The sequence below is a fragment of the Sus scrofa genome, chromosome 14, assembly GCF_000003025.6.
Source record: "Sus scrofa isolate TJ Tabasco breed Duroc chromosome 14, Sscrofa11.1, whole genome shotgun sequence".
Classification (NCBI taxonomy): domain Eukaryota; kingdom Metazoa; phylum Chordata; class Mammalia; order Artiodactyla; family Suidae; genus Sus; species Sus scrofa.
This window is the reverse complement of record NC_010456.5, coordinates 60,809,016-60,833,882: the sequence shown is the minus strand read 5'-3', so window position 1 is coordinate 60,833,882 and position 24,867 is coordinate 60,809,016. Positions and strand designations below refer to the sequence as shown.

At 37.8% G+C, this 24,867-nt stretch overlaps 1 protein-coding gene across 5 annotated transcripts in view; it reads left to right on the top strand.

Moving 5' to 3' along the window:
• The window catches only part of ZNF37A (zinc finger protein 37A), a 101,760-nt gene that overhangs the window by 27,754 nt on the left and 49,139 nt on the right, over positions 1-24,867 (top strand). For 3 of the 5 annotated variants that reach the window (XM_021072371.1, XM_013983244.2, XM_021072372.1), the window contains exons 3-5: positions 5,933-5,998; positions 20,063-20,189; positions 20,454-20,549. In XM_021072371.1, coding sequence (XP_020928030.1) covers positions 5,933-5,998; positions 20,063-20,189; positions 20,454-20,549 — 289 coding nt within the window. The remainder of the gene's footprint in view (positions 1-5,932; positions 5,999-20,062; positions 20,190-20,453; positions 20,550-24,867) is intronic. The other 2 variants (XM_005670986.3, XM_013983245.2) reach the window with 1 other exon arrangement.

Sequence of the window (24,867 nt, the reverse complement as noted above, 5' to 3'; positions counted from 1 at the left end):
TTATATTAAAATTGCATATATTATGCAACTAAAATTTATAAAGAAGAAAGCCTTATATACCATTAAATATTTTATACAGCATAATAAAAAGAATAACTGGTAAGAATAACAAAAATAATACACCCTCTGAAAATAAGTAAAATATAAAATGCATAAATTGGTTAAAAAACAGTGTAACTATTTAAATATGTCCTCACAATTTGTTACATCTTATTGATTCTTCAATATAGGCATTACACCATTCTAGGTGATGTGATAAACAAGACATTATAGACCTTACATTGTACCATGGAGAGAAATGGTTATTAATAATACAATTATAGAACTGTATTATTTAATTGTACAGTTGCATTATTTAATTATAATTATCATAAATTCTTTGATGGAGAGGAAATCAGAATCAGATCTAAGAAGACTTCAGCATCCCAAGAATGATGTCAAATGACCCCCTTCATGGTGGATTATGCACGTATTTACTATGAGATATATTTCTTCTCCAGAGATTCCTTGTTTGTGTATCAATTGTATATTTTTGGTTTGCAGTTATTCTGAAGTTTTGATATAAGAGGCTATATGTATATGAGATTGTTTCAAGTTGTTGTTCTCTTAATAACAAGTTCATCTCCAGTGTCCTGCATTTGTACCCACCTCTTCTCATGTTTTCCGATTTTGGTGGTATAATTTTGCATGGATGATTTTGTATCTTTACTGTATACGAAATACATCTTTACTGGTGAGCCTTGTCATTTGTGGAATTTTTGTTTCCTGTTGCTGTCTTTTCTTTTATGCCTGAGAAGTTCCTTTAATATTTGTTGTAAGGCTGGTTTAGTGTTGCTGAATTCTCTCAGCTTTTGCTTATCTGTGAAGGTTTTGATTTCTCCCTCAAATCTGAACGAGAGCCTTGCTGGGTAGAGTAATCTTGGTTGGAGGTTTTTTCCTTTCATCACGATAAGTACATCATGCCACTCCCTTCTGGCCTGCAGAGTTTCTGTTGAAAAATCTGCCGATAACCTTATTGGGGTTCCCTTGTATGTTATTTGTTTCTTTCCCTAGCTGCTTTCAAGATTTTCTCTTTGTCTTTAGTTTTGGTCAGTTTGATTAGTATGTGTCTCGGGGTATTCCTCCTTGGGTTTATTTTGTATGGTACTCATTGTGCTTCCTGGATTTGAGTGAGTGGTTCCTTTCCCATGTTAGGGAAGTTTTTGGCTATTACCTCTTGGAATATTTTTTCTGTCCCCTTCTCTCTCTCTTCTCCTTCTGGCACCCCTATAACACGGATGTTGGTGTGTGTTCAACATTGTCCCAGAGTTCTCTGAGATTCTCTTCATTTCTTTTCAATCTTTTTTCTCTTTCTTGTTCTGCACCCGTAATTTCCACTAATCTGTCCGGCACCTCGCTTATTCGTTCTTCTGCCTCCTGTATTCTGCTGTTAGCTGCTTCGAGTGGATTTTTTATTTCGGTTATTGTATTTTGCATCTCTTCTTGTTTAAGTTTTATATCTTGTATCTCTTTGCTCAGTGTTTCCTGTAAGTTATCCATCTTTGCCTCCAGTTTATGTCCAATGTCTTGCATCATCTTCAGCATCAGCAGTCTAAAGTCTTTTTCCTGGAGGCTGAGAATCTCCTCATCGCTTAGCTGATTTTCTGGGGCTTTTCCTTTCTCCCTCATCTGAGTTATAGTTCTCTGTCTTTTCATTTTTATAGGTTTTTGGTGTGGTGACCTTTTTACAGGTAATAGAGTTGTAGCCTCTCTTACTTCTGGTGTCTGCCCCCCTGTGGCTGAAGTCCGTATGGGGGGCTTGCTGTAGGCTTCCTGATGGGAGGGGCTGATGCCTGCCCCCTGGTAGGAGGAGCTGATTCTGATCCCTCTGGTGGGTGGGGCTTAGTCTCTGGATGGGATTAGAGGCAGCTGTGTGCCTGAGGGGTCTTTAGGTAGCCTGTTTACTGAGGGGTGGGGCTGTGGTCCCACCTGGATTGTTGTTTGTCCTGGGGCTTCTCAGCACTGACTGATGGGTGGGGCCAGATTTTCCCAAAATGGCCACCTCCAGAGAAAGGCACTGCTGCTGAATATTCCCGAGAGCTTTGCTTTCAATGTCCATCCCTCACAACAAGCCACATTCACCCCTGTTTTCCCAGGATGTCCTCCAAGAACTGCAGTCAGGTTTGACCCAGATTCCTATGGAGACCCCGCTCTGCCCTGGGACCCAGTGCACGTGAAAGTCTGTGTGCGCCTTTTAAGAATGGTGTCTCCATTTCCCCCAGTCCCGTGGACCTCCTGCGCACAAGCCCCACTGGCCTTCAGTGCCAGATGCTCCAGGGGCTCTTTCTCCCAGTGCCAGATCCCCACACGTGAGGGTTTGATGTGGGGCTCAGAACTCTCACTCCTGTGGGTGAGTTTCTGTGAACCAGTTAGTTTTCAGTCTGTGGAGCTTCCCACCCCAGAGGTATGAGGTTGTTTATATCACGAAATCACCCCTCCTACCTCTTGATGTGTCCTCCTGTTTTTCTTCTGGAGTTAGGGTATCTTTTTTAAGGTTTTCAGGCCATTTGGGTGAAGAATGCTCAGCCTTTAGTTGTGAATTTTGTTGTTTTTAGGAGAGAAGTTGAGCTCCAGTCCTTCTATTCTGCCATCTTAATCCTCTCTCTCTGTGTAGCTTTTTTCATACAACATTTTATTTTAGATGATCTCCCAATTTAAGATGTCACAATTTCTTCTGTGCTGGTGTCTGGACTCACTGAGGTTCAGGTTCTTTTTGCTTCAGCACAGAAGGAATTCAGCAACAGACAAAGTGATAGGCAAGAAATAGATTTATTAAGATAGGACACTTGTGAGAGATGCAAGCAGGCAGGAAAGGAGGCTCTCTATAATAATTTTAAATTGATATGCAAAACCTGTTTAATATGCTTTGTTTCTACCCCTACTGTGTTGTTGCTTTCCCAAAGCGCACTTTTACAAATTTTGTTTTCAGTAACATAGTTATTTCACATGCATACGTCTTTGAAATCATACAGTGAATTAAAAGTGGAGTTACAACCCCGAATAAAATATCATTAGAGAGTTCCCATCGTGGCTTAGTGAAAACTAATCTAAGTAGTATCCATGAAGATGCAGGTTCAATCCCTGGCCTTGCTCAGTGGGTTAAGGATCTGGCATCGCCATGAGCTGTGGTGTAGGTTGCAGACACGGCTTGGATCCCAAGTTGTGCCTATGGTGTAGGCCTATAGCTGTAGCACTGATTCAACCTCCCTAGCCTGAGAACCTGCATTTGCCACAAGTGCAGCCCTAAAGAGCAAAATAAATAAATAAATAAATAAAAATAAATAAATTGGTGTTTACATTTACTTATATGGTTATCTTTACTGAAAGTCTTTTCTTTTTTTTCTAATTTTATAATGATTTTTATTTTTTCCATTATACCTGGTTTACAGTGTTCTGTCAATTTTTTTCTTTTATGGTTCTGAGTTAACTGACTTACATCCTTTCATTTCAGTCTGGGAATCTCTCTAGCATTTCTTGCAGAACAAGGGATAATGGTAATGAACTCCCTTGCCTTATGTTTATCTGAAAATACCTTCATTTTTAAAAGACATTTTTTTGGGGTATAGAATTTTTTCTTGACAGGTTTGCTTTTTTTTTTTTTTTTTTCCTTTCAGCACTTGGAACATATCAACCCAGTGCTTTCTGACCTCCAAAGTTTCTGCTACCAATCTTATCAACATATCAACCCAGTGCTTTCTGACCTCCAAAGGAAACTGCTACCAATCTTAACGAGGATCTCTTTTATTTGATGAGTTGCTTTTCTCTTATAGCTTTCAAGATTCTTTTTCTTTTATTTAATAATGATTTTTATTTTTTCCATTACAGCTGGTTTACAGTGTTCTGTCATTTTCTACTGTACAGCATGGTGACCCAGTGACACACACGTACACATTCTTTCTTCTCACATTATCATGCTCCATCATAAGTGACTAGATATAGTTTCCAGTGCTATAGAGCAGGATCTCATTGCTTATAAGATTCTTTGTCTTTGTGAGTTTGATTATAATGTGTATTAATGAATGTATCTGAGTTTATCCTACTTGGCATTCTTCCATTTTCTTTAATGTATAGATTCATATGTTTCCTCAAATTGAGGAATTGGGGGACATTATTTCTGCAATATTTTTTACTGTCTCTTCTCTTATGCTCTTTCTCCTGCAGCTCATAATATTTTTCTGCTTGAATGTGTCCTGTTTTTCTTCATTCTTTTTTGCTCTGCCTCTCAGACTTGGTAATTTCAGTTGTCCTTCCTTAAAGTTATATGGTTCTTTTCTGCCCTCTAGTGAGATTTTCATTTCAGTTATCATACTTTTCAGTTTCAGAATTTCTATTTGGTTCTTTATTATAATTTCTCTTTATTGATATTCTTATTTGCTTCATAAATTTTTTCCAGGTTCCAGGTTGCATTTTTTATGGTTTCTTTTAGCTTTTTAAGCATATTTAATACAGTTATTTAAAGTCTTTGTTTATTTAGGCAGTTCAATCTCTAGTATTACTCAGGGACATTTATGTCAATTTATATTTTCCTTTGATTGAGCCATACTTTGTTTCTTTGTATGCTTTGTGATTTTGTTGTTGTTGAAACTGCACATTTGTGTATTATAATGTTGTAATGTTAGAAATTATTTTCTTGCCTTTCCCCAAATTTTCTATTCTTGATTTTTGAAGGCTACAGTTATCTGTGTGACTTTTCCAAACTCCTTTTATATTTGCAAAGTTTGTATTTCTTGTCATGGGTGGTCACTGAATTCTCTGTTCCTTTAGTTTGTGTTCAGTTAGTGTTTTGACAGACTTTTCCTTGAAGACTGGGATAAAACAAAAACTAAAGACCTCTTCCAAACCACAACTTTCCCAGTCTTTTCAAATTGGCTCTGTGCTGGGCTTGTTCTTTAGGACTTAGCAAGTCCATGTTCACTTACTCTAGTCTTCACATCCTACTTTCACTGAGTGTAGAGATCAGTTAGAAGTGAAAGCTTAGGTCTTCTGAGGTCTTCTCCAGACATGCATTTTGTCCTGGGTATTTGTATGACTCTGATTTCCCTAGTGTACATAGTACTTTTGGTTATCTTAATCTCTCAAAGAAGAAACTCTCTCCCCAGTTTCTCCCCCAGGCTTTAGATGATCTATTATATGTCTCTACTGTAATCTTTTGCCCAAGTACCTGTGGGCTTTTCTTTTGCCTTAAAATGTTTATGAGCAGTGCCCACTGTTTTCTGCTTGGGCTGACTTTTTTTGTCTATGATTTAATTTTTTTTATTTTTATTTTTTTGTTAGAGCATAGTCGATTTGCAGTATTTTGTTCATTTCAGGTATACAATGTAATTTTTCATTTGTATTTATTGCAAAATGATAATTACAAGATGTAATTTTTTTGCAAGTGTTTACTCCTCCTCCATGTTTTATAGAAATAATTCTAATATTTTTTACATTTTGAGTATTAAAATTTTTCATTTTTCAGAAATTAAGTGCTAATGATTTAGACGTCCATATAAGTATTCAGGTTATTTTGTTGTCCCAATATCAAAGGTAATCTACAGTAGTTCTTGAGCTATATAGAAAAGCTGTAATTTAAGTATTGTCATGTGTGAAGCCCTTCAGGTGACTTATTAGCTCATATAATTCCAACAGTTCTTTTATATCATTTTAGAGCTGATGAATGGTAGTAAACAAAAGGTTATATGTGGAAGGTAGATGAAGTGTTCAGGGAACACTGTAAATGGTTGAGACATTGTACCTGAGTTTGAGTCCACTGCAATAAATGACAGTGGACTTGTCGTTTTGTCTTTTATTGAAGATTTTATCATCTCATTTTAGGTTGCCTATTGGTGAACTTATCTATATAACTTTAGCTTCTCAGTTGATTGATGGAGCTATGCCACTTCTCATATTTCAGGTCATCTCAGTCTCTGAGTCCTCAGCATGTGGCATTGTCCATGGTCATTATGGAGGAATACTTAAGGTACATGTACTTCCTTAGGAAGTTCACAGTCTTATGCCACCTGTTCATTAAACCACTACCCTTCCATTTACAACCTCAATAACTGTCTTCTCTGGCTTTATCAGAAACTAGTTAATACCATTCACTCACATTCTAAATTACATCTTGTGTTATGTATTTCTCTTTCTTGGTTTTGTTATATTGATAGAGTACATTCTGGAATATTTTGTAAAATGGGTTCAAGAATATGCGCTTTTTAATTTTATCATATACTTATCTTTCTTTGTTGTATGAATGGCTGTTTGGCTGGTGATATAATTCTGGGGAGAAAAAAGTTACCCTCAGAAAATTGTTAGCATCTCTCTCCATTCCCTTCTGTTACTGGTTTTTGCTGAAGGTGAATCAGGTATCAGTTTGATCTTCATTTCTTTGTAGCCAGTCATTGCTTGTTTACTTTCATAAAAATTTAAGAATTTTTAATTGGATTTCAGAATCTTTATCAGGTTGAGCTATACATTTTTACCTTTTTTCCAGAAATCCTCCTTTTTATTCAGTGTGTCCTTTATTTATTTCCCTTTTAGGACTGCACCTGCAGCATATGGAAGTTTCCAGGCTAGGGTCAAATTAGAGCTGCAGCTGCTGGCCTTTGCCACAGCCACAGCCATAGAATTGTGGAATCTGAACTTCATCTGCCACCTACACTACAGTTGGAGCAATGCCATATCCTTAATCCACTGAGCAAGGCCAGGGATCGGACCTGCATCCTCATGGATACTAGTTGGGTTCTTAACCCGCTGAGCCACAATGGGAACTCCCAGTGTGTCCTTTAACTCTGATGGTTCATGTATCTCTACAGGCATATGCACTGTTATTTCTTTTTTTATTTTCTCTAATCTACATGATCTGTCCTGGAATTTCTTTTAGAGTGGTATTTATCTTTTGGATTCATTCATATTTTATAAACTCTTCATTATTTTTCTGATTTTTGTTTTAAGAAATTTATACATTTTGTATTGTCAAATTTGTTTTTCTAGTACCCTTTTGAAAGCATTTGTCTTATATTTCCACAATAAAGCAAATGTGAACATTTCCAAGTACTCTTTTTTCTCTGTGATGGATTCTGATAGCCAGCTATTCTGACTTTATGTGAAAGCAATATTCTCTTGAATATCTTTGGGAATTCTATTTAGAATATTTTAAAACTTCCCTTTATTTTTTGCACACCCCACCCCCCTTACTCTTCAGTGATTCTGTTCATCCTGGTGGCTTACTTTTAAAATGCTTTGGTTTTCCCTACTAAGTCTTCATTTTCCTTTTGTATTTTTCTATAAAGATCTAGTTTGATTAGCACAGGTGTAACTATGGCAAGACGACTTGATAGATAGGAATGCAGATATGGATGTTTCTTACCACATTCTCTCACCAGAAGGTTCTGTAGGTGAATAGATAGGTGATAGACATGGGAGGACTCTCCCTCAGCCCAGGCAGAATAGAAACAGGTAAGCAAGCAGGAGGTCCCTCTTCAGTTTTTGAAATGGAGAATGCTTTATTTTTAAATTAGAGCACTAAGGGTATGTTTAATTAAGTAGTTGCTTTAAAAGAAACAACATGCTATTATGGAGGATTGAAGTTTGAGGAATTGTATTTCTTTTTCTTTCTTTTTTTTTTTTTTGTCTTTTTGCTATTTCTTTGGGCCACTCCAGCGCATATGGAGGTTCCCAGGCTAGGGGTGCAATCAGAGCTGCAGCCACTGGCCTACGCCAGAGCCACAGCAACGCGGGATCCAAGCCGCGTCTGCAACCTACACCACAGCTCACGGCAACGCCAGACCGTTAACCCACTGAGCAAGGGCAGGGACCGAACCCGCAACCTCATGGTTCCTAGTCGGATTCATTAACCACTGCGCCACGATGGGAACTCCAGGAAGTGTATTTCTTAGTTGGCTTCACTTTGGGCAGAATTGTCCATATTTAGCCATCCGTGTAGAGGACTTGTTCCAGGACCTCCCATGGATATCAAAATCTACAGATGCTCAAGTTCCATACATAAAAAGGTGTGGTATTTGCCTATAGCCTACTCGTATGCTGTGTACTTTATTTTAAAAAATATTTCCCAGTTTTATTGAGATATAATTGGTATACAGCACTGTGTAAGTTTAAGGTGTACGTTATAATAATTTGACTCACATCATGAAATGATTATCTCAATAGGCTTAGTGAACACCCATAATCTCATACAGATACAATACTAAAGAAATAGAAGAAAAATTTTTTCCTTGTGATGAGAACTCAGGATTTGCTATTTAACTTTCATTTATAACATACTACAGTGTTATTTTTTATCATGTTGTACATTATATTCCTACTACTTATTTATCTTATAATTGGATATTTGTAGGTTTTGCCTATCTTCTTCTAATTCCCCTAGTCCTACACCCCACCTCCAGTAGCCACAAATCTTATCTCTTTTTCTAGAGTTAGTTTTTGAAAGATAATTGACTTAATATTGTTCCTGGTATACAACATAGTGGTTCTATATTTCTCTGTTTCAAAAGGATCACCATGATAGGTCTAGTTGTCATCTGTTACTATATGAAGATATTACACAATTATTGACTGTGTTCCCTACACTGTACATTTTATACCTGTGACTCATTTATTTTAATTGACTGAAAGTTTGTGCCTCTTAATCTCCCTCACCTATTTCTATCCTTCATGTGCCACCCTCGCCTCTGGCAACCACTTGTTTGTTCTCTTTATCTATGACTCTGTTTCTGTTTGGTTATATTTGTTCATTTGTTTTGTTTTTTAGATTCCAGATACAAGTGAAATCATACAGTATTTTTCGTCCTCAGTCTGACTGACTTACTACACTTAGTACAATACTCTCTAGGTACATCCATGTTGTCATATAAATGGCAAGCTTTCCTTTTTTTTTGTTTTGTTTTGTTTTGTTTTGTTTTGTTTTCTTCTTCTTTAGGGCCGCACCCACAGCACACGGAGGTTCGCAGGCTAGGGGTCCAATCGGAACTATAGCTGCTGGCCTACACCACAGCCACAACAACTCCAGATCCGAATCACATCTGCGACCTACACCACAGCTCATGGATATGCCTGATCCTTAACCCACTGGGCAAGGCCAGGGATCTAACCTGTGTCCTTATGGATGCTAGACATTTTCATTAACTGCTGCACCATGATGGTAACTCCCAAGATTTCATTCTTTTCTATGGCCGAGTGGTATTTCATTGTGTATATGTGGACGTTTATAAGTATTCACACATCCATACCACATATTCTTTATCCATTCATTTATTGATGGATACCTAGGTAGCTTCCATATCTTGGCTATTGTAAATGATGCTTCAGGGAACATAGGAGTACACATATATTTTTAAATTAATATTTTCATTTTCTTCAGATAAATGGCCAGAAATGGAATTAGTAGGTTGTATGGTAGTTGTATTTTTAGTATTTTGAGGACTCTACATACTGTTTTCTTTTCTTTCTTTCCTTTTTTTATTTTTATTTTTTTAAGGCTTCCCCTGCAACATATGGAAGTTCCCAGGCTAGGGGTCGAATTAGAGCTGCAGCTGCTGGCCTACGCCACAGCCACAACAAAGTGGGATCCAAGCCACGTCTGCAACCTACCCCACGGCTCATGGCAATGCCTGATCCCCCACCCACTGAGCAAGGCCAGGGATGGAACTGCATCCTCATGAATACTAGTTGGGAACTCCTCCATACTGTTTTCTGTAGTGGCTGCACCAGTTTACATTCCACCAATACCACTTGGGGTCCCTTTTTTCCACACCTCACCGAAACTTGTTATTTTTGTCAATGGCTGTTCTGACAGGTGTGAGGTGATATCTCATCATGGTTTTGATTTGCATTTCCCTGATGATTAGTGATGTTGAGCATCTTTTCATGTGTCTATTGGCCATCTGTATCTCTTCTTCAGAAAAATGTCTGTTCAGTTCCTTTGTGTGTTTTTTAATTGGGTTTCTTTTTTTTTGATGTCAAGTTATATGAGTTCTTTGTATATTTTATATATTAACCCTTTGTTATATATATCATTTCAAATGTCTTTTCCCATTCAGTAGATAGCCTTTTCATTTTGTTGATAGTTTCCTTTATTGTACAAAAGCATCAGTATGGCATCAGTAGATAGTATCAGACAAAAAAAAACCAGAAGCAGGGTACCTACAGTTTATACAAGCACAGAAGTTGGCAGAAAGGGCTTTTTAGTCTGTGGTAGTCCCACTTGTAATTTTTGCTTTTGTTTCCCTTGCCTGAGCATACACATGCAAAACTTTGTTGAAATTAATATCAGAGTATGCACTGCCTGTGTTTTCTTCTAGAAGTTTTATGGTTTCAAGTCTTATGTTTAAGTCTTTGATCCAGTTTGAGCTTATTTTTTATGGTATGAGAAAGTAGTCCAGTTTTCTTAGCACCATTTACTGGAGTTGTTTTTCTTGCATTGTATATTGTTGCCTCCTTTGTAGTAAATCATTTCATATACATTACTTTAAACCATCTGTAGATTACTTAAAATACCTAGTACAATGTAAATGCTATGTAAATAGTGTGACTACAACATAGATGCTACATGTGTAGTTTCTGGTGTGTGGAAAATTCAATTTTGTTTTTTGAAACTTTCTGGAATTTTTTTTCCCAAATATTTTCAATCCATGGTTGGTCGAATCTATGGATGCAGAACAGGTGCATATGGAGGGCCAACTGTTTATAGATCAGTTTTTTTTTTCTTTTAATAAGTGTCCTGAGACCTTATAGAACTAGCTTTGATCTTCATTAATTGCTGGATCTCCATAGAGTAGGGGGCCACCAAGGTGCCCTGGTAGTCAGTTACTTAGTTACTTGGCTAGTCATTCATCTTACCGCCTATGCCAACCACCAGCCCTAGATAGAGGGCTTAGAGTTTGGTGTCTCTGGCTGTGGTTGGAAGATGCCCTTTCTGCCCCCTTCTGTGCTTGTATAAATTGTAGGTACCCTGCTTCTGGTTTCTTTTGTCTGATACTATCTACTGATGCCACCCAGAAGTTCCATATAATTGACTTTTTTGATGTTTTCTGTTATTTGAACATTTGTTTTCTTTTGTCTTATTTTTTTCTTCCGCTTATATTGTTGAAGGCATCAGAGGTAAATATGTGTTTTAAGTCCATCATTTTTAATTGGAAGTGTCAGTTATTTGTGAAACTGTGTTCTTTATTATTTCCCATTATTCTCTTGTCATCTGGTTCTGTTTCCACCCCTCACTGCTTTTCTTGGTTCTGTTCTTACATTTGAGAAAAGGTCTCAGCCTTCATATCCTCTTTTGCTTTTTTTCTCTCAGATGTCTTTTTTTTTTTTTACTCAGATATTGATATTCCCTCAAATTCTGTTCTGGTATTTTTTTTCCTCAATTTGTCTCCTCGGTGACCATCTGATTCACTGTGGTGACCCCAGTGACATAGAGTTGTTATTTTCAACCAATTCCTTGTTTTCATTTCTCCTAAACTCCAAAACCATCTATCCATCCTTCCAGTGGATAGTCCCACTTCCATGTTCTGAAGACATTTAGTGTACTGTATGTCTAGCATCTGTTTCATTGTCTATGTGTCTACCCTGCTTTTCCTCCTATCTACTCAGATGTCACAGGTTTTCAAAACCCCTGTGGCAGATCATGCAGACCCTCTGGGAGTAACTCTTCCTCATTTTCCTTTGCTCAGCAAATTCCCTGTTTAGCATCTCTGCTGCCCCCTTATTGTAGACAATCCAGCTCCAACATTGCTCTTCAGCACAGTCTCCACTCTACTTTGGGATCATTGCTTCCTCAGTGACAATCAGTTTTTATAACTGGGACTGAAGTGTGTATATCTATTTCACCATTGGATTCCTCGTATTCAGAGCAATGATCTGATTGGGGTGAGTGGAGGTAGGGAAAGAAATGGAGGCTGTGCCCCAAGGGGGAATGCAAGATAATTGTGTATATACATATACTATCAATCCTTTATGGCATGGAAAGAAAATATTAGCTTGTGTTTTTACATTTTTATCTAAAAAATCAGAATGGAATTAAGCTCTCCTCATATGTGAATTGATGGTATGTTATTTAATTCATAGAGGAATGTAAATAACACTGGTGGTTGCTCAAGAATTTTATGGATTAGGTGTATGATTAAATATTTGGAGATCACCTACAGGATTTAAGCCAAAATATATTCCCTAGTTTCCTTTTCTGAATCTCTTTCCCCTGATTCTGCAGCCTTTATCTCATTACAGGCTCAGACCTGCTCTCCTATCCTATTGTGCAGTCCATTGACTTGCCACATCTTTTTTCCCCCAGATGTTAACTTTTCTTGCAGTTCTTCCTCATGTTTGCAAAGAAGCTACTATTTATATTTAAGTAAGGAAAGTTTTATCTGCTCACAGTGAAATCCAAACTGCTGACCTGCTCACAGGTGCCTGCACAGAACCCTTTTTATGATCTCTGTCTGGTTTCACATATTTGTGATATGGGTCCTTTAAGTTCTATGGTAGGTATTTCTTTACATTTCCTCATGAAAATAAGTTCTTTGGGGCCAGGAAGAGTATATCATTCAACTTGGAATTCTCAAAAACTAGGACAATTTCAGGCACACGAGAGCATGCTAAAATGTAATAAATTAATTCACCAATGGTATTTCTACCATGATTTCTTTTTTATTATTAAAGAATAGTTGATTTACAATGTTATGACAGTTTCTGCTCTACAACAAAGTGACTCGGTCATATTCTTTTTCTGTATTGTCATCTATCATGGCCTATCCTAAGAGATCAGATATAGTTCCCTATGCTATACAGTAGGACCTCCTTGCTTATCCATTTCAATGTAATAGTTTGCATCTACTAACCCCAAACTCCTAGTCCATCCCACTCCTTCCCCCTCCCCCCTTAGCAACTACATATCTGTTCTATATGTCTGTGAGTCTGTTTTGTAGATAGGTTCATTTGTGCCATATATTAGAATCCATATACAAGTGATGTCGTATGGTTTTTGTCCTCTTTCTACTGACTTCACTTAGTATGAGAATCTCAAGTTGCATTTGTTTGCTGCAAATGGCATTATTTCATTCTTTTTTATGGCTGAGTAGCATTCTGTCATATGTATGTACCACATTGTCTTAATCCATTCTTCTGTTGATGGACATTAAGGTTGTTTCCATGTCTTGGCTATTGTGAATAGTGCTGCAGTGAATCTCGGAGTGCATGTATCTTTTTGAATTATAGTTTTGTCTGGATATATGCCCAGGAGTGGGATTGCTGGATCATATGGTAGTTCTATGTTTAGTTTCCTGAATAACCACCATATTGATAGTACCATTTTATATTCCCACGAACAGCGTAGGAGGGTTTCCGTTTTTCCACACCCTCTCCAGCATTTGTTATTTGTAGATTATGAATGATAGCCATTCTGATCCTGTGTGAGGTGGTACCTAATTATAGTTTTGATGTGCATTTCTCTAAGAATTAGTGATGCTGAGCATTTTTTTCATGTGCCTACTGTCTATCTGTATGTCTTCTTTGGAGAAATGTCTGTTTAGGTCTTCTGCCCATTTTTTTGATTGGGTTGTTTGTTCTTTTCTTGATGAGTTGTATGAGTTTGTATATTTTGGAGATAAAGCCCTTGTCAGTTGCATCATTTGCAAATTTTCTCCGATTCTGTAGGTTGTCTTTTCATTTTTTTTTTTATGGTTTCCTTTGCTGTGCCAAAGCTTGTCATTTTGATGAGGTCCCACTGGTTTATTTCTGTGTTTATTTCTGTTGCCCTGGGAAAATTACTTAAGAAAACATTTGCATGGTTGATGTCACAGAATGTTTTGCCTATGTTCTCTTCTAGGAGTTTGACGGTGTCTTATCTTATGTTTAAGCCATTTTGAGTTTATTTTTGTGCATGGTGTGAGGGTGTGTTCTAGTTTCATTGATTTACATATAGCTGTCCAGTTTTCCCAGCACCACTTGCTGAAGAGAATTTTTTGCATTTTATATTCATGCCTCCTTTGTGGAAGATTAATTGACTGTTGTTGTCTGCATTTATTTCTGGGCTCTCTGTTCTGTTCCATTAGTTTGTATGTCTGTTTTTGTACCAGTACCACATTGTCTTGATTACCGTAGCTTTGTAGTATTGTCTGAAGTCTGAGAGAGTTATACGTCCTGCTTGTTTTCTTTTCTTTTTCTTTTTTTTTTTTTCTCCTCAGGATTGCTTTGTAAATTCTTGGTCTTTTATGGTTCCACATAAATTTTTTGGATTGTTTGTTCTAGTTCTGTGAAAAATGTCATGGGTAATTTGATAGGGGTTGCATTAAATCTGTAGATTGCTTTGGGTAGTATGGCCATTTTAACAATATTAATTCTTCCAATCCAGGAGCATGGAATATCTTTCCATTTCTTTGAATCCTCTTTAATTTCCTTGATTAACGTTCTATAGTTCTCAGCATATAAGTCTTTCACCTCCTTGGTCTGGTTTATTCCTAGGTATTTAATTCTGGGGGGTGCAATTTTAAGAGGTATTTTTAATATTTTCTAATATTTCATTGTTAGTGTACAGAAATCCAGCTGATTTCTGAATGTTAATCTTGTACCCTGCTACTCTACTAAATTTGTTGATCAGTGTATTTTTTGTGTGTGGAGTCCTTAAGGTTTTCTATATATAGTATCATGTCATCTGCATATGGTGACAATTTTACCTCTTCTCTTACAATTTGGATACCTTTTCTTTCATTTGATTCCTGTGGCTAGGACTTCCAATAGTGTTGGATAGAAGGGGTGGGAGTGGGCATCCTTGTCTTGTTCCAGATTTTAGTAGTAAGACTTTCAGCTTTTGCATGTTGAGTATTATATTGGCTGTGGGATTGTCATAAATGGCTTTTATTATGTTAAGGTATGTTACCTCTATACCCACTTTGTTAAGAATTTTTTATCGTAATTGAATAATGAATTTTGTCAGATACTTTTTCTGATCATGTGGTTTTTGATGTTTCTTTTGTTAATGTGGTGTATGACATTAATTTGCATATGTTGAACAATCCTTGTGAATGTGGGATGAATAACACTTGGTTATAGTGTATGAAATTTTTAATGTGTTGTTGGATTTGGGTGGCTAAAATTTTGTTGAAAATTTTTATGTCTGTATTCGTCAAAGATATTGGCTTATAATTTTCTATTTTTATAGTATCTTTGTCCATTTTTGGTGTTAGGGTAATGGTGGCTTCAAAGAATGTCTTTGGAATGTCTGTTTCTTCTTCTTCAATCTTTTGGAAAAGTCTAAGAAGGATTGGAATAAGTTCTTCCTTGTGTCTGTTTGGTAGAATTCACCTGTGAAGCCATCTGATCCCGGACTTTTATTTGTAGGGAGTGTTATTATGGCACATTCAGTTTCATTTTTAGTGACTGGTCTGTTCAAGTGATCTATTTCTTCTTGATTCAGTTTTGTCTCTAGAAAGTTGTCCGTTTCTACTAGATTATCACATTTGTTGGCATATAGCTTTAAATAGTATTCTCTTGTGGTTTTTTGTATTTGTGCAGTATCCATTGAGCTTTCTCCTTTTTAATTTCTTATTTTGTTTATTTGGGTTCTTTCTCTTTTCCTCATTGTGAGTCTGGCCAGAGGTTTGTCAATTTTGAATATCCTTTCAAAGAACCAGCTCTTGAGTTTATTGATTCTTTTCCTATTGTTTTTTTAATCTCTGTTTTCTTGATTTTCTCTTTGACTTCGATTTCCTTCCTTCTGCTGACTTAGGTTTTGTTTGTTCCCATTTTTCAAATTTTTTTAGGTAGTAGGTTAGGTTGTCAATTTGACATTTTTCTTCTTTTTTGAGGAAGGCCTGTATTGCCATGCATTTCCCTCTAAGAGCTGCTTTTGCAGCATCCCATAGATTTTCCAATGGTTGTGTTTTCATTGCATTGCCATGAATGTCCATCTAAGAGCTGCTTTTGGGGCATCCCATAGATTTTCAGTGGCTGTGTTTTCATTGAATGGCTGTGTTTTCATTGAGGTATATTAAAATTTCCCTTTTGATTTCCTCATTGACCCATTTTTTTTGTTTGTTTGTTTTGTTTTTAGTAGCATGTTGTTGAGTATCCATGTAGTCAGTTTTTTCACCTTTGGCTGATTTCTAGTTTCATGCCAGTGTGATTAGAGAAGATGCCTGAAATACTACTTAAACTTTTAAATTGGTTGAGGTTAGTTTTATGCCCCAGTATGTTGTCAGTCCTTAAGAATGTTCCATGTGCATTTGAAAAGAATATATATTCTCAATTTTTTTGGATGTAGTATCCTAAAAACATCGATTAAATCTGTTCTGTTGTGTCATTTTGGATCCCTCTTGCCTTGGTGATTTTCTGTCTAGAGGATCTGTCCATTGATGTGAGTGGGGGTTAAAGCCTCCTACTATCATTGTGTTTGTTTTGTCTTTTTAGGTCTGTACTTGCAGCATATAGAGGTTCTCAGGCTAGGGGTTGAATAGGAGCTGTAGCTGCCAGCCTATGCCAGAGCCACAGCAATGTGGGATCTGAACTGTGTCTTCGACCTGTATACCACAGCTCATGACAGTGCTATATCCTTAAACCCACTGTGCAAGGCCAGAGACCAAACCCTCATCCTCATGGATGCTAGTTGGGTTTGTTAACTGCCGAGCCATGACAGGAGCTCCTATTATTGTATTCTGATCAGTTTCTCCTTCTATGTCTGTTAGTATTTGTTGTAAGTATTTGGGTTCTCCTATATTAGGGGCATACATATTGACAAGTGTAGTATCCTTTTCTTGAATTGATCTTTTTATCATTAAATCGTGTCCTTCTTTATCTTTCTTTATAGGCTTTGTTTTAAAGTCTGTTTTGTCTGATATGTGTTGCAACTCCTGCTTTCCCGTCATTTCAATTCACATCTTTTTCCAGCCTCTCACTTTCAATTTATATGTGTCCTTTGCCCTAAGGTGAGTTTCTCGTGGACAGCATATTGTAGGCTCTTGTTTGCTTTTTGTTTGTTTTTACAGTCTGACATTCTATGTCTTTGATTGGAGCATTCAGTTTGTTGACATTTAAGGCAATATTGATAAATATGTTTTTATTGCCATTTTAAACCTTGTTTTTTGGTTAATTCTATATTTCTCCCTTGTTTCTTTTTTTGGTTGGATGATTTCCTTTTATTTTATGCTTGTGTCCACTTCTTTTTAGTTTTTGTGAATGTATTTATCATTTTGACTTGTGGTTGCCCTGTTTTTTAAGTATGTTACCCCCTTTCTATATCTACTTGCTTTTTTACCCCAATAGTCTTATAGGCTCAAATACATTTTTAAAAAAAACTAAAAAGTCAAGATTTTCTTACTTTCTTTCCCCACATTTTATGATTTTATGTCCTTTTTTTTTTTTTTTTTTTTTTTTTTTTTTTTTTTGTCTTTTGTCTTTTTGTTGTTGTTGCTGTTTCTTGGGACGCTCCCCCGGCATATGGAGGTTCCCAGGCTAGGGGTTGAATCGGAGCTGTAGCCACTGGCCTACGCCAGAGCCACAGCAACGCGGGATCCGAGCCGCGTCTGCAACCTACACCACAGCTCACGGCAACGCCGGATCGTTAACCCACTGAGCAAGGGCAGGGACCGAACCCGCAACCTCATGGTTCCTAGTCGGATTTGTTAACCACTGCGCCACGACGGGAACTCCTGATTTTATGTCCTTTTTTACATCTTATCCTTTTGCTGTTGTCACTTTCACAAATATGTTTTCCCCCCTTTTAGCTATGTATACTGGTTTATTTAAGTAATTACTTTCCAATTGTGATTTCCTCCATCCTATATCTTCTTACTTCTTTACTATTTAGAGGAGACCTCTCAGTATTTTCTGTATTCTTTTAGATTTTGTTTGTTGGAGAAATTCTTTATTTCTCCCATTTTAAATGATAATCTTGCTAGATAGAGTATTCTGTACTACAAATTTTCCCTTTTAGAACTTGAATATATATATTGCCATTCTCTCTGGCCTGTAGTGTTTCTGTAGAGAAATCAGCTGATAGCTTTATGGAAGTTCCTTTATAATCCTTTGTTTTTCTCTTGCTGCCTTTAGAATCCTCTCCTTATCTTTAATTTTTGCCATTTTTATTATAATATGTCTTGGTGTAGGTCTGTTTGGGTTCAACTTCTTTGGGACTCTCTGTGCTTCCTGTATTTTAATACCTGTTTCCTTTGGATTTAGAGCATTTTAAGCCATAACTTCTTCAAAAATATTTTCAATCCTCCTTTTTCTTCTCCTTCTGGAATCCCTATTAAGCATAGATTGGCTTGCTTTATAGTATCCCATAGATCTCTTATATTGCTTTCATGTTTTTTCATTTGGTTTTCTGTCTGCTGTCCTAATTGGGTGATTTCCATTATTCTATCTTCCAAGTCACTTATTTGTTCCTCTGCATCATTCATTCTGCTCTTCAGTGCCTTTAACTCAGGTTTCATCTCTGCAAATGAATTTTATAATTTTTCTTAGGTCCTCCTTATATTTTCTAGTTCCTTTTAAATGTAGTATGCATTACTATTGATATCCACTCTTAATTCCTTCAGTATTTTCATTACCTCCTTTTTGAACTTGGTGTCTGTTAGACTGAAGAAGTCTATTTCATTGTTTGCTCCTTAAGGGGAATTCTCCTGTTTTTTTAACTGGGAGTGGTTCCTGTGCTCCTTCTTTTTGCTTTTATTTTTCTTCCTCTGCAAGTTTAGGGAAAACAGTTGTCTACTGTAGTCTTAGAGGGTTATTTTTATATGAGAGCATCTCTGGGTAGCATGTGAGGGTTACTATTTTTGGCATGAGGGCTGCTTTTGGTTTCATTGCTTGTTATCTCTTTCCTCAGTGTGTGTAGGTTATGCCCTCAATAAGAGGGTGTGCTGGTGTATGACTTGTGCATGATTCCTGGAAAGTAGAGGCAATGGGTGGTACCTGCAGTCTGCACCTGGTCATTGGGCTCTTGGCAGTGGCAGGGACTCACATGGAGGTGGAGGCAGGTGGATGCTCCTGGATCCAGGTTCCTCTGAGGTGGAGAGACCTATGGTGACTGGGGCTGCATGTGGTACCTGGTCATCAGGCCTTTGGTGGTGGAAGGTTGTGCCCACCTCTGGAGTCTGAGATGGCTGGCACAGTTTGGAACTGCTCTTGTAGTCTGCTCAGGAGGTGCCCTACTGCCTGAGAACACACATGTGTGCAGAGAAAGAAGTTCCTATGGTGGTCTTGCCCTCTCTTCCCTCTCTCTCCTTAGCAAGGTGGTTCTCTGGTGGGCCCAGGCCTTGTCCCACACTCCCTTGGTTATGTGGCCCACCACTCCATCTTGAGCCCCAGCCAACCCCATTCCTCTCTCTGGAACTGATCTCCAAAACCTGAATCTTACTGCCCAGCTCCTGCCCATGTCTCTCAGGCTGTGATGGGCTTGGTGATAGGGTTAGCTAACCCTAACCCTAACCCTGTGCAGGGTCTGTGCGGCTCTCTCTCTCTCTCTGCTTCACCCTTCTTAGACCTGCTGCTGTGCTTTTCTCTGAGACTTTGGGGCTCCCCTGCTGTCCTGGTTGATCTCCCCCATCAGTTAGGTGGTCTCTCAGGGTGATAATACCTTTCTTCTTTCACAGTTCCTTCTCAGCAGTGCTGGTCTCATCCTGATTACTTTTTTTTTCTTTTCTCTATCTCTCTTTTTCTCTTTTGTTCTACCCAGTTATGGGAAAGTTTCTTGCCCTTTTTGGAAGTCTGAGTGCTTCTACCAGCATTCAGTAGATGATCTGTGTGAATCATTATACCTGTTTGTGGGTTTTGTTTTGTTTATATATATATATATATATATATGTTTGGGGGAGAAGTTGAGCTCCATATCCTACTCCTCTGCCATCTTCATCTCTCCCCCATGATTTCTTTTTTTACAAAGTATATCATGAAACAAATCATATAGTAAAGATCCTTTGTCACATTTTCTGGTCAGTTTTCAACAGGAAGAAATGGTAAGAATTAGTCTTTTAAAACTTTTTTTCCTGCCACATCATCTGATTCAGACCACTATAGATTGAGCAGAAATGTGTTTTTCTAGGGAGCATTGTCATTCAGGGATGTGACTGTGGGCTTCACCCAGGAGGAATGGCAGCACCTGGACCCTGCTCAGAGGACCCTGTATAGGGACGTGATGCTGGAGAACTACAGTCACCTTGTCTCAGTGGGTAGGTAGTACTTGTTTCCCACATAAACTGCCCGGTATATATGTCCTTTATTGTTTACAGAAACTTGTGGAATTTTTGTAGATTATAATAATATTTAGGTTTGGGATTTAGTAGCCAAGGACAGAAAGAATGTGTTGTCCTCTGCCCCATAACAGGATGAAACAAGGTTTTTTAAATTGCACACTCTTTGAGTTACTGTCCTGCTCCTTCAAAGACTCTGAAACTCATCCAGTTCATCTCATGTCATGCAATTTTCATTTCCAGGGTATTGTGTTCCTGAACCAGAAGTGATCCTCAAGTTGGAACAAGGAGAGGAACCCTGGGTATTAGAGGAAGAATTTTCAAGCCAGAGCTACCCAGGTGAGTCAGTTTGAGTATAAGCCAGATGGAGTTGAGGAAGAAATAAGACACAGAGGGTTAGTTCAGAGAATAGTCATTTTTTAAAATTTTTTTAAATTTTAAGAAAAGGAAACATAGTTTTATTATAATAATGCCTTCATTAAACCAAATAGAGGTATATAAGATATACCCATATTTACAGTAGTAAAGGGTGCACATTTAAAGTATATAGTGCAATGAAATGTGACAGTGGCCCCAGTCCAGACACCTCCTGAGAGCATGGCCTCCTCCCACCTTCTGTCTGCCCGCCTCACTTTTCACCACCCTCAGGTCATCACTGGCTTCGTTATGTTCAGTTTTTATGGTTGTTTTCTACATGGGAAGCCAAATTGTCTGATATGGTCTTCCTTTGTCATTCCTGGAAATAGACATGTCTCTTATTTATCTTTTTGTTTTTTAGGGTTGCTTTTTTTTTTTGTGGTGTAGGTTTAGTTTCTTTTTTGTATGTTTGTTTGTTTTTCCTTTTCTTAATTACTCAAATGAATTCATCACATCTGTAGCTGTATAATGATCATAAAATCTGATTTCACAGGATTTCCATCCCACAGCCCAAGCACATCCCCCCACCCCCCAAACTGTCTCCTATGGAGACCATAAGTTTTTCAATGTCTGTGAGTCAGTGTCTGTTCTGCAAAGAAGTTCAGTCTGTCCTTTCTTCAGATTCCACATGTCAGTGAAAGCATTTGATGTTGGTGTCTCATCGTATGTCTGACTTCATTTAGCATGATAGTTTCTAGGTCCATCCATGTTGCAAAAAATGCTGGTATTTCGTTCCTTTTAATGGCGGAGTAATATTCCATTGTGCATATGTACCACATCTTCTTGATCCACTCCTCTGTCAATGGACATTTAGGTTGTTTCCATGTCTTGGCTATTGCAAAGAGTGCTGCAAAGAAAAGGGGAGTACATGTGTCTTTGCGAGTCGTGGTTTTCTCTGGATAGATGCCCAGGAGTGGGATTGCTGGATCAAATGGTAGTTCTATGTGTAGTTTTCTGAGGCATCTCCGTACTGCTTTCCACAGTGGTTGCACCAATTTACAATCCCACCAACAGTGTCATAGGGTTCCTTTTTCTCCACACCCTCTCCAGCACTTCTTGTTTGTAGACTTTTGGATGATGGCCATTCTGGCTGGTATAAGGTGGTACCTCAGAGTGGTTTTGATTTGCATCTCTCTAATAATGAGTGACGCTGAACATCTTTTCCTGTGTTTCTCGGCCATCTGTATGTCTTTTTTGGAAAACTGCCTGTTTAGACCTTCTGCCCATTTTTTGATGGGGTTGGTTTTTTTTTTTTTTTTTTTTTTTTTGGTACGGAGCTGCAGAAGTTGTTTATAAATTTTGGAGATTAATCCCTTGTCAGTTGATTCACTTGCAAAGATGTTCTCCATTCTGTGGGTTGTCTTTTCGTTTTGTTTAGGGTTTCCTTTGCTGTGCAGAAACTTTGAAGTTTGATTAGGTCCCATTTGTTTATTTTTCTTTTTATTGTCAATGCTCTAAGAGATGGATCTGAGAAGATGTTGCTGTCATTTATGTCAGAGAGTGTTTGGCCTATGTTTTTCTCTAGGAGTTTGATAGTGTCTGGTCTTATATCTAGGTCTTTAATCCATTTGGAGTTGATTTTTGTGTATGGTGTTAGGGAGTGTTCTAATTTCATTCTTTTCCATGTGGCTGTCCACTTTTTCCAGCACAACTTATTGAACAAGCTGTCCTTTCTCCATTGTATAGTCTTGGCTCCTTTGTCATAGATGAGTTGGCTGTAGGTGCATGGGTTTAATTCTGGGCTTTCCATCCTGTTCCACTGATCTAGATGTCTGTCTTTGTGCCAGTACCATGCAGTTTTGACGACTGTTGCTTTGTAGTATAGTCCGAAGTCCAGGAGCCTGATTCCTCCAGCTCCATTTTTCTTTTTCAGGGCGTCTTTGGCTATTCTGGGTCTTTTGTACTTCCAAACAAACTTTAAAATATTTTGTTCGAGTTCTGTGAAAAATGTTCTTGGTAATTTGATAGGGATTGCATTGAATCTGTAGATTGCCTTAGGTAGTATAGTCATTTTGATATTAACTCTTCCAATCCATGAGCATGGCATGTCTTTCCATCTCTTTGTGTCATCTTTGATTTCTTTCATCAGTGGCCTGTAGTTTTCAGAGTACAGGTCTTTTGTTTCTTTAGGTAAGTTTACCCCTAGGTATTTTATTCTTTTGGATGCGATGGTAAACGGGATTGCTTCCCTAATTTCCTTTTCTGCCTTTTCATTGTTAGTGTATAGAAATGCCGTCGATTTCTGTGTATTAATTTTGTATCCTGTGACGTTGCCAAATTCGTGGATGAGCTCTAACAGTTTTCTGGTAGAGTCTTTAGGATTCTCTAGGTATAGTATCATGTCATCTGCAAATAGTGATAGTTTTACTTCTTCCTTTCCAATTTGGATTCCTTTTATCTCTTTCACTTCTCTGAGGCTGTAGCTAGGACCTCCAAAAGTATGTTGAAGAGTAGTGGCGAGAGCAGCCATCCTTGTCTTGTTCCTGACTCAGCGGGAATTCTTTCAGCTTTTCGCCATTGAGAATGATGTTCGCTGTGGGTTTGTCGTATATGGCCTTTATTCTGTTGAGGTAGGTTCCCGCTGTGCCCACTTTCTGAAGGCTTTTTATCAGAAATGGGTGTTGGATTTTGTCAGAGGCTTTTTCTGCGTCTATTGAGAGGATCATATGGTTTTTATTCTTCAGTTTGTTAATGTGGTGTATCACACTGATGGATTTGTGGATATTGAAGAACCCTTGCATCCCTGGGATAAATCCCACTTGATCATGATGTACAATCCTTTTAATGTATTATTGGATGCGGCTTGCTAGTATTTTGTTGGGGATTTTTGCATCGATGTTCATCAGTGATATTGGCCTGTAGTTTTCTTTTCTTGTGGAGTCTTTGTCTGGCTTTGGTACCAGGATGATGGTGGCCTCATAGAATGAGTTTGGGAGTATCCCTTCCTCTGCAATTTTTTGAAATAGTTTCAGAAGGATAGGTGTTAGCTCTTCTCTAAATATTTGCTAGAATTCGCCTGTGAAGCCACTGGTCCTGGACTTTTGTTTGATGGAAGTTTTTTAACCACAGTTTCAATTTCAGTTCTTGTGATGGGTCCATTCATCTTTTCTATTTCATCTTGGTTTAGTCTTGGAAGATTGTACTTTTCTAAGGATTTGTCCATTTCTTCTAGGTTTTCCATTTTATTGGCATATAGTTGCATATAGTAGTCTTTTATGATCCTTTGTATTTCTGTGATGTCTGTTGTTACTTCTCCTTTTTCATTTCTAATTTTATTGATTTGAGTCCTCTCTCTTTTTTTGCTTGATAAGTCTGGCTAGGGGTTTATCAATTTTGTTGATCTTTTCAAAGAACCAGCTTTTCGTTTCATTGATCTTTTCTACGGTTTTCTTTGTTTCTATTTCATTGATTTCTGCTCTGATCTTTATGATTTCTTTCCTTCTACTAACTTTAGGTCTTGTCTGTTCTTCTCTGTCAAGCTGCCTTAGATGTAAAGTTAGCTTGTTTGTTTATTTGAGCTTTTTCTTGTTTCCTGAGGTGGGCTTGTACTGCTATAAACTTTCCTCTTAGAACGGCTTTTGCTGCATCCCATAGGTGTTGGAGTGTCGTATCTTCGTTGTCATTTGCTGCCAGGTATTTTTTAATTTCCTCTTTGATTTCTTCAGTGATCCATTGGTTGTTTAGTAGCATGTTGTTGAGTCTCCACGTGTTTGTGTTTTTTGCAGTTTTTTTCTTGTTGTTGATTTCCAGTCGTATAGCCTTATGGTCGGAAAAGATGCTTGATATGATTTCAATTTTCTTAAAGTTACCAAGGTTGGGTTTGTAGCCCAGGGTGTGATCAGTCCTAGAGAATGTTCCATGTGCACTTCAGAAGAATGTGTATTCTGTTGCTTTTGGATGGAATGTCCTATAAATATCTATTAAGTCCATCTGGCTTAATGCTTCATTCAGGGCCTGTGTTTCCTTATTGATTTTCTGTCTGGTTGATCTGTCCATTGCTGTAAGTGGGGTGTTAAAGTCCCTGACTATGATCCTGTTATTGTTGATTTCTCCTTTTAAGGTTGTTAGCAGTAGCCTTATATATTGTGGTGAACCTACGTTGGGTGTGTAGATATTTAAAATTGTTATATCATCTTCTTGGATTGATCCTTTGATCATTATGTAATGTCCTTCTTTGTCCCTGAAAATATTCTTCACTTTAAAGTCTATTTTGTCTGATATGAGCATTGTGACTCCAGCT